This window comes from Doryrhamphus excisus, chromosome 9, assembly GCF_030265055.1.
Source record: "Doryrhamphus excisus isolate RoL2022-K1 chromosome 9, RoL_Dexc_1.0, whole genome shotgun sequence".
Taxonomy (NCBI): domain Eukaryota; kingdom Metazoa; phylum Chordata; class Actinopteri; order Syngnathiformes; family Syngnathidae; genus Doryrhamphus; species Doryrhamphus excisus.
In genome coordinates this window covers 12,612,366-12,622,246 of record NC_080474.1, presented here as the reverse complement: position 1 = coordinate 12,622,246, position 9,881 = coordinate 12,612,366, and the positions used below count along the sequence as shown (strand labels likewise).

The window sequence follows — 9,881 nt, the reverse complement described above, 5'->3', positions numbered from 1 at the left end:
CATGTCTGATGTCTAGTAGATCCGAGTCAGCTGATCACTCATCTCCAACATGCTCCTTCACCTCCTGGTCATCACGGCTGCGGCCGGCCTGCTGCCAGGTAACTAGCTTACTTTATCCTCATCTTCTGAAGCTCAGCCGTCAGATAATGTCTTATTGTCAATATGATGGACAAAGGCCATGCAAATAATGTGTCAATGTCAATGTGCAGGATAAAAGGCTGTTCAGGTAATGTCGCAGTATTGACATGATGGACAAACCCGACCATACAATGTCTCAGTGTCAACATGGAGGACATAGGCCAGTCAAATAATGTCTCAGTGTCAATATGATGGACAAAGGGAGGTCAGTTAATTATGGCTCAGTGTCAACATGGAGGACAAGTCTCATTACGCTGGACAGATAATGTCTTATAGCAGGGGTCTCAAAATCAATTTACTTGGGGGGCCACTGGAGCTCGGGTCTGGGTGAGACTGGGCCGCATCAGGTTTTCAAAAAAAAAAAAAAAAAAGTGCATTTATTAAAAGCAAAAAAAAGTAAAAAAAACTTTGCTTTGGTTCCAATTTTCTACAAGAAAAGCTCTGATAAAACATTCCACTGTTCTCAAATATCTTACTTTTTATTTTTCTACACAAAATAAGATGAAAAATAAATAAACAAATCAAGAATAAAGAAAATCAATCAATCAGTAATAAATAAATATAATAATAATAATAAAATGGCAAATAATAAAAACTTAAGAAACCACATATAGTTGGTGGGTAGACAAATTATTTTTTTCAGATTAAAATTAACAAAGCATTATTAGAGCCCTGTAGACATGACAAAACACGACTATAGTCACATTTATACTCTTTTTATTTACAACATATTGCGCAACTGCAGGGTCTTGAGACACATGCTAACTCGCAAACTAGAGAGCTAGCGACCTAAACGGTAGCCTTCAAGTTATTTCCTTTAAATAGCCAAAAACTTACCACTTCCACACGGATAGGGAGGATAACTATTAACAGTTATTTAACCTTTAACATGGACATTAATCAAACGTAATAATTTTTTCTGGGTACATTATACCATACAGCATCCATATCAAACTTGTGCGGGCCGCACTAACATTAAACTTTCATATCAAGGCGGGAGCCTCAAACTAGTGTCGGGCCACATTTGGCCCGCAGGCCGCGTGTTTGAGACCCCTGCCTTATAGTGTCAATATGGAAGATAAAACTAGTGGTTGCATTGGATGATCAGAATCCACTTTCCACTTCACCTCAACATGTGTCTTTGAACCAGGGGCAAGATCTCAGTTCACCGCAGACTTTGACGCCAGCGACTGTCCCATCAACTTTTACGGAGAAACATACAGCATGCTTTACGTGAGTGTCACCGCCATCACACCCGATATCAGACAAACTCAGTCAATCAGTGCTTTGGTGCTTTGACAACAGGTGGACATTGACAGCAGTATGGTGGATATTTGTATGGATGAACACCAAGGCTTGGACTGCCTCCATATTGTACATAGCGGGTCAGAAATGGCAACCGTATCGTCCTTTATGGTGGAAGCGGCACCTGGATCAGATTTTCATACCGCGCTGCCACAGCTCACTGGCACGTCTTCGTGCTACACTGTTCTGGAACTGAAAAAAGACAACGGCGACGGTGTGGTGAGTCATCCTGTGTTATCTACACTTTTTTTTTTTTTTACCACCAAGAAGAAACATACTAATGTCGGATTTTCTCACTTTGCAGTTTGTTATTTATTTCCGTACTTTTGGCCATCAAGGAACGATGCTTTTAAATCTGTTTGAAGTCAACCTGGTGAGTTCACGCATTCTTTGTCAGCTTCTTATCAAACATCAAACAACACAAATCACAACCACACACTGTTAATATTAAATATTACACGTCGGTTAGTTGGCTAGACCAGTGATTTTCAACCTTTTTTGAGCCACGGCACGATTTTACATTGGAAAAATCTTGTGGCACACCACTAACCAAAAATGTTACAAAATGTCACCACGACCTCACACGTGCATCAATAAGTCTATCGGAGGAACAAGGTAGGTTTTGCCACACGGACCAATATTACATTGCTCTGCCAGTCTTTACACCACAGACACTCGACAGTAGCCAAGTTTTTCCATGACAAGTTTTTCTCTTTCCGAATGACCTTTCGGGAAACAGTGGTATCCATAGAAAGGAATATTCCAATCTCTTGTCTACATGCGCCGTGAAAATCAAACAGAATAGTCAATAGTCAATAGTTTTACTGCATGCGCAGTAAAACGTAAACATCAACATCACGTGATACCGGCTTCCCCAAGTTATTCTTTGACTTGTTGGAATAACTCCGTATTGCCAGTTTTTCGTCTGTCCAGTCTTGAAATTTAGTTTGAATCAAAAACAAACTTTGCTTAGTCCAGTGCCGATTGCTGGCCTCCATTTTTAAAACGTCTGGAGCTGCGTATTACGTCATATCTGAGCATGCGCTGAAAGAACGCACCCGGGATGAATTTAAACAGGAAAAGATCAAATTCAATCTTGCTAATATTATATAATTAAACTCAAGACATGTTATATATATATATATTATTTTTTTTAATAAAACTGCACTTGTGAATGGCGTATAGAAGGGTTTAGATTCTGTTTCACAGATGGCGGTAATGCATACGAAAGCTGCTTGCCAACCGCCAATAAACAACAGAAGAAGAAAAACACCACGAAGAAGAACGCACCCTGACAACTTTCCATTTGAGCGGGTACAAGATACCTCAATCGGATTGGTTAAAGGAATATTCCATCCCTGTTCAATTCTTTCCATTTGAGCAAATAAATCAAATGCAATTGGAATATGTGGGTCCATGTATACTATTGACATAATTGGCTATTGACATAATATTTGCAAATGATGATTAATAAATGTTAATTATAAAAATTCCTCACGGCACACCTGACGGTTTCTCAAGGTACACCAGTGTGCCGCGGCACAGTGGTTGAAAATCACTGGGCTGGACATCACATTTAAAGTACTTTATTGTACCATATTTATGTCATACGTTGGTACTATTCATTCATTTTCTACCGCTTATCCTCATGAGGGTCGCGGGGGTGCAGGAGCCTATCCTATCTTCCTAGCCTAGCCTATCTTCGGGTGAGAGGCGGGGTACACCTTGGACTGGTTACCATTCACATTCATACCTATGGACAATTTGGAGTTACCAATTAACCTAGCATATTTTTGGAATGTGGGAGGATGCCGGAGTACCCGGAGAAATCCCATGCATGGACGGGGAGAACATGCAAACTCCACACAGAGAGGGTAACCTAGCTGTGTAGCCTGCGCGCTAACCACTCGTCCGCCATGCAGCCAACATCAGTACTAATTTTACCATGTTTACATATTGTTGTGCTTGTGTGGTGTTAAGGATGCGGATGTGATGGTCAACGGTGTTATAGTGGACCACTGGGAGTCCACTGAAAGCACAAATTACCGTCTGGTGAGCGGCTGCAGGCATGAAGGTTTGTGAATGACGTATCCAACTAATGTCGCTGATCCTCATGGCTTCCGCCGTCATTTGCATGCAGTGTGAATATGCTTGATGGTTGTGTGTTTTCCAGATGAACTTTATCTTCCTGACGCAACAGGGTGCGACTCCACGGGCGCCTTTTTGAATTGTAACATCTCAGCCTACCTGAACATCACTTCTCAGCCCAATGACTAGTAAAGACTCAAAACTACACATCAGTCATCTGTCACAAATGTTTTGTTCAATCCTAACAATGGTAAAACAACACCCCACTTTCGTAGCTGTGTGAGAGATGTAAGCTTGTGCACGGTCAGCGGCTCCACCATCATCAACCGTGCGGGCTCCACTTCTGTCTACGATCGCTGTGCCTACGATCTCTTGGAGGACATGGCCGTGCAGGTGGTGGCCGTGTTCAGAGAGCGCCGTCGTAAAGATGTGATGCTTTTGGACCATGTGGACATCCACTTTGGCGACACCGATATTTACTTGGGCCAAAGCGGGAAAGTTAAGGTGACCTCAACAACCCGTCTCTCGCAAACAGAATTAAATTCCACCGTTAGCCAACCATCGTCATGCGGTTGATGCAGGTTAATGGAGACTACGTGGACCTCGGCCAAACTTCTGAAATCCATTATGGGGTGGAGCTCTACAAGGATGAAACTGGGGTCACTGCCATGTTCCCACACAACACGTACAACACCACGCTCTACTTTGATGGCCACTCTGCCATTGTCTACACCATGGGTGCAGGCTGGGCTCTAAAAGGTACCTTTTAGGCATTTAGGGAAATACTTGAAACTCCTAATAAAACTTCCAGAATTAGCATACAGTTCATTTTGTCTACACCTTGTAAGGTGTAATCACAAGGTGGACTCAAGAATGTTGTGACCCACAGAGAATAACACCCAAGCTCCTATTTTAATGAATGCCACAACGGGTCTGAACATTTCTTAAACAACCTGTTCCATGTTTTCTCTTCAACCAGAGGACGTTGCTGAATATGTGGACGGTTTGTGCTTCAACACCAGCATGACTTTAAGTGATGCAAAGTTGTCTAATTTGAGCTCCGAAAGGTGAGGCCTCGGTCATTACATGAAGATCCTGCTTACTACTTTTCTACAACTACTGTCTGTTGCCCCTTAGCTGTGAGATGCAGTACAGCGAGCCAGCAGATGAGTCCATCAACTGCACCATGGTGACTGAACAGTAAGCAGAAACACTCCACAACACAAGCACGTTCCTCTGTGGTGATGACATAACCACAAAGGAGCTCTCCATCCTTTTATATCCACTACAGCTGTCAACTTCTGAACGGCTCTGACTTCGCCGACTGTCATGAGCACGTCGACCCAGAACCGTACATTGCTGCCTGCATCCGAACCAAGTGCAACTACACGGATTTGGACGGTGTCAAATGCATGTTCCATGAGGCCTATGCCAAAGCCTGCAGCCTGAAAAACCATTCGGTGGATGGCTGGAGGTCGAATGCCCAATGCCGTAAGACAGACAAAAATCTCACCATAAGTGTTTTATAATGCTTCTTATCTTCCTGTTTGTTCTAACTCCTCAGCTCCACATGAGATCTTCTGTCCAGACAATCACTGTCTGTATCATGAGTTCTGTGCTGACAGCATCAACGGTCAAACCGCTTGCTTCTGCCGGGCCATTTTTGCCTCAGAATACAAAATGAATGACACAGTGGGTAAGAAACTTAATATTTACATCTTATGGCAATTTGAAGTTATTCCGAAGACCTGCTACCGTGCTCGGGAGTCATCCTTGAAAAGCCAGGACATTCATTTTGCTCCTGATTTTCAGGTAATGAGGCTGTCTGTATAGACAACACTGCGTCACTCTCTGTGGTCGGTTGTCTCCTGGAGGAAAGGGGCATCGACTACACTAAGCTCCATCTCAACGATAAGTCTTGTCGAGGTCACAAGGACATGGACCACATGGTTAACTTCCACTTCAACACCAGCAGCAACTGCGGGGCGGTGATCAAGGTGAGTGCCGACGTCTACCTTGTAGTGTTTGTGACAAAACCACTTGAACATACTCTGAATCTCTGTGACCGTGCAGGCCAATGACAGCAAAATCCTTTACAAGAACACCATCAAGAGAGAGAATATGACCACACCCGATGGAATCATGCGCTACGACCCCTTCCATTTGGACTTCTCCTGCTTCCAAGATCAGCCAGATATCAATGACATGACCTTCAGAATCAAAGACAAGTGAGTTGACCTCAGAGGGATGGTGGTTATTGGAGCTCATCAGTTGGGCCGTGATCAGTAGGTCAGTCGGTAAGGACCCTAAGACCGGAGGCTCAAATGTTAAAATCCTGCTGAGTACTGTTAGTACTTGTTAGACTTGGTAACCAGTGGAGCCAAATGTAATGTACTTGATAGGAGCCCCTTTAAAGACTGAATGACTGCAGGTCAATGAGGTGCTGTCTGGAATTAGCCCTGGGGGACACCTGAGCTGAGGGTACAGGATCAGGACAGTAAAGAACCTGGAGCATTAATTATCACATACTACAGTATTAATTGGGCCTGTACCCTAGAAACCGCCCATGAATGATACGGGAAAAGGCCGAAATGATACTGTGTCAAAGCCCAGGGCAGTGATACTGATAAAATATAGAGTTTAACCATGTCCAGTATCAGCCCCCGTAGCTGTCCAATCAGAGCGCGCTGCTCTGGTATCTGGTACCTGGTATGCTCTGGTGCCCGTGAAACAACCAATCAGAGAACAAGTCACAAGCGTGAACACACAGCGTTTGTTTTGCTGCCGTCTGTGCTCTGTCAACATGTCAGCGGTTGACACTCCCGGCGAGAGACAAATAGGGAAAATAGCAAACAGAATATTAGAAATGGAATGTTTTATCACCATTAATGAGGAGGACACTCTTGAAATGATCGAAAAAACTAAAAATGCAAATACAAGTCGGAAAACCAAGGGTCAACCTCAAGCTTTTTTCTGAATGGCTCAACTGCAAGAACGAACGAAGACTGGTAGAAAGTATTCCCCCGCCTGAGTTAGACAAATACGTGTCTATGTTTATTTTATCAATCAGAAAAGAAAATGGGGATGAATACGAACCTGATTCTCTCAAATCAAAATTCAACTCTCTGGCACGTTACATGATGGAAAAACGAAAGCTTAAACTTCCATGAAGGCGAACAGTTCAGACACAGCCGTGACGTGTTATTGTTGAAATATTTTTGCAATTATTGTGTTTACACTGTTTAGATATAATACATGTAATAAACTAAACATTTTCTGGAAACAAAATGGTCTTTTGATTAAATAGTACGTGATAATAAGCTCATGATTAAATAGTATGTGATAATAAGATCATCACCTGGTTTGTCTGGTATCAGGCCCAGTATCATGCCCAAGGTCTCGGGCTGATACTGGCACCTATAATGCTAACCTATAATGATCAAACTATCTTCCTACAACAGCTCTGTGATCCAGAAGATCATGTCAGGATCTTTTGAATACATCCTGAACATGACCACCTACACGGACTCCAGTCACACTCGGGCTGTGGATGTGGACACAGAAATCCTGCTGAACGAGACTATGTTTGTGGAGCTGACAACAGAGGGCCTGGATGATAATCTCCTGTCTGTGGTCATCGACTCGTGCTGGGCAACAAGCGGACCATCACCCACCGAGGGTCCGATGTACCACCTGATCACTGATGGGTGAGTAGAGACACCTGAGTCATCCTTTAGTGTGTTTCATCACTTTGTCAGCACTTAGAGGGCTTTTCCGGTCCAACACTAAACGGGGAGATGTTAGCACTGCTGCCTTGAAGCTGGAAGACACTGAAGATTGAAAACTGAACAAAAATACAAATGATAATCCTAAACCCAGATGGATGTACTGTATCTCTGACTGCAAGAGGCACATCCTGCAGGTTTCGACCCAATGTGGTTCATAGTTAGCTTCATGTGGTCCAGTAAAATTCTTTAAAAGGGTGTTTGTGCCCCGACCATTCATTCATTCGTGAATTTTCTCCTGCTTTTCCTCATGAGGGTCGCGGGGGTGCTGGAGCCTATCCCAGCTGTCTTTGGGCGAGAGGCGAGGTACACCCTGGACTGGTCGCCAGCCAATCACAGGGCACATATAGACAAACAACCATTCACACTCACATTCATACCTATGGACAATTTGGAGTCGCCAATTAACCTAGCATGTTTTTGGAATGTGGGAGGAAACCGGAGTACCCGTAGAAAACCCACGCATGCACGGGGAGAACATGCAAACTCCACACAGAGATGGCCGAGGGTGGAATTGAACCCTGGTCTCCTAGCTGTGAGGTCTGCACGCTAACCACTAGACCGCCGTGCCGACCAATCACCTCAAAAAAAGGAGAAACTGATGAGAAATTAGGAAAAACACAAATGACTTCTAAAAGAAAAACTAACTAACTAAAGTGGCACTTAAACTTAAATGGCAACCAAATATAATCAAAGTACTAACCAGAATATATGTAAATAACAAAAGCCAACTATATACACAAATAGAAACATGACAGTGTAGGTGGGGCATACACCTGATCAGTGATCATCCAAAATAAAAACAGGTTGACGAGGCATTCCTGTGACTCAGCAATTGCTAATCAATCAACTAATGTCGGTTTGTGAGCAGGTGTCCAAACTCGGAGGATGATACCGTGAAAGTTGATGTAAACGGATTGGGTACGTCCAGCTCCTTCGCCTTCAACATGTTCCAGTTCTATGAGGACCGCTTTGACATCTACCTGCACTGCAAAATCCACCTGTGTTTGAAGGACAACCAGATCTGCAGCCCTGTATGTCAGACTTAAAAATCCACGTTATCCACTGATTGGAAAAGTGTGCATCAGCTGCATCTTCCTGCTGACATTTTATTACAGAACTGCAGCGTTGCGAAGAGAAGACGCAGGTCGGTCAAGTCGCAATATGCTAACAAAACGCCCAGCATCATCAGCATGACCTGGACTAAATAGGTGAGTACATACAATCTCAAAGTCAACTATAGATGCAAAAGAGTGACAAGAGAACATAATTGAAAAGCCATGAGACAAAAATATGACTAATATGACCACTGGTCGGCACGGCGGTCTAGTGGTTAGCGCACAGACCTCACAGCTAGGAGGACCAGGGTTCAATTCCACCCTCGGCCATCTCTGTGTGGAGTTTGCATGTTCTCCCCGTGCATGCGTGGGTTTTCTCCGGGTACTCCGGTTTCCTCCCACATTCCAAAAACATGCTAGGTTAATTGGCGACTCCAAATTGTCCATAGGTATGAATGTGAGTGTGAATGGTTGTTTGTCTATATGTGCCCTGTGATTGGCTGGCGACCAGTCCAGGGTGTACCCCGCCTCTCGCCCAAAGACAGCTGGGATAGGCTCCAGCACCCCTGCGACCCTCGTGAGGAATAAGCGGTAGAAAATGAATGAATGAATGAATTAATGAATGACCACTGGTCCTGGACTTGGTGGTCTACATGACACTACAACATTTCTTCTGTGTGTCTTCTCAGGTTGTGTTCATTTCGACTCAAAGACAATGGACCTTCAGAATGATTCCAGACATACAGTAGTAGTCCTGATGGGAATGTCTTTTTCGAAGCTGTGTTTGCTTTGCTATGATGCCACTTTTGACTGGAAATGTTTGTTTAGAAGACTGTGCCTGTCCAATACCTACTATATTACTGTAACACGGTGAAGGGAAAATGAAGTGCTATATGAATAATGGAACTACACTGCTGATCAATCATCACATTTTGTGCAGCACACAAAAGTGCAAACAATCTTTCATGTTCAGCTTGTTGTACTTGACAAGTTCATTCTTGTTGTGGTTGTGTACGACAGCATAGATATACATACACAAATATTATATATACGTATATAATATATAAATAAACATGCATTTATGACTTTGCCAACATGTTTATTTTATTGTGCTCATCTACTCACCATCACTTGGTGGTAGAACTTTCTGCTGGGCACGCCATGCGGTCAATCATTCATTCATTCATTTTCTACTGCTTATCCTCAATAGGGTTGCAGGGGTATGCTGGAGCCTATAAAAGCTGACTTGGACCGAGAGGCAGGGTACACCCTGGACTGGTTGCCAGCCAATCACAGGGCACATATAGACAAATAACCATTCACACTCACATTCATACCTATGGACAATTTGGAGTCACCAATTAACCTAGCATGTTTTGGAAACAGTACACATATAGCAGAATAATATAGTAATCAGCAATTGCTATATTGGCTGTATAGCCCACTTTTTTCTGGTTAAAACCACGCCCACTTCATTGTTATGCCCCGCCCATTCAGAGTAGATACA

General features: G+C 43.4%; 1 protein-coding gene across 2 annotated transcripts; it reads left to right on the top strand.

Moving 5' to 3' along the window:
• The first annotated feature begins 1,487 nt into the window (after positions 1 to 1,487).
• On the top strand, positions 1,488 to 9,401 carry LOC131135965 (alpha-tectorin-like). 2 transcript variants are annotated; one of them, XM_058082401.1, is made up of 16 exons: positions 1,488 to 1,662; positions 1,748 to 1,816; positions 3,424 to 3,517; positions 3,617 to 3,719; positions 3,807 to 4,035; positions 4,113 to 4,290; positions 4,511 to 4,598; positions 4,669 to 4,731; positions 4,823 to 5,022; positions 5,096 to 5,227; positions 5,344 to 5,528; positions 5,605 to 5,759; positions 6,993 to 7,238; positions 8,188 to 8,350; positions 8,435 to 8,527; positions 9,064 to 9,401. In XM_058082401.1, exons 1-15 carry the CDS (start codon positions 1,531 to 1,533, stop codon positions 8,525 to 8,527), a joined length of 2,130 nt encoding a protein of 709 aa, XP_057938384.1. In that variant the 5' UTR covers positions 1,488 to 1,530; the 3' UTR covers positions 9,064 to 9,401. The 2 variants fall into 2 exon arrangements, with proteins under 2 accessions (XP_057938384.1, XP_057938385.1); XM_058082402.1 differs by lacking the exons at positions 1,488 to 1,662; positions 1,748 to 1,816 and adding an exon at positions 2,868 to 3,317.
• Positions 9,402 to 9,881: the final 480 nt, after the last annotated feature.

Bases quoted from the DNA above. Each gene is read 5' to 3' on its own strand.
- LOC131135965 (XM_058082401.1), top strand. From the start codon at position 1,531: ATGGCAACCGTATCGTCCTTTATGGTGGAAGCGGCACCTGGATCAGAT. The intron at 5,228-5,343 runs GTAAGAAACTTA...CCTGATTTTCAG, and splicing joins CAAAATGAATGACACAGTGG to GTAATGAGGCTGTCTGTATA. The intron at 7,239-8,187 runs GTGAGTAGAGAC...GTTTGTGAGCAG, and splicing joins TACCACCTGATCACTGATGG to GTGTCCAAACTCGGAGGATG.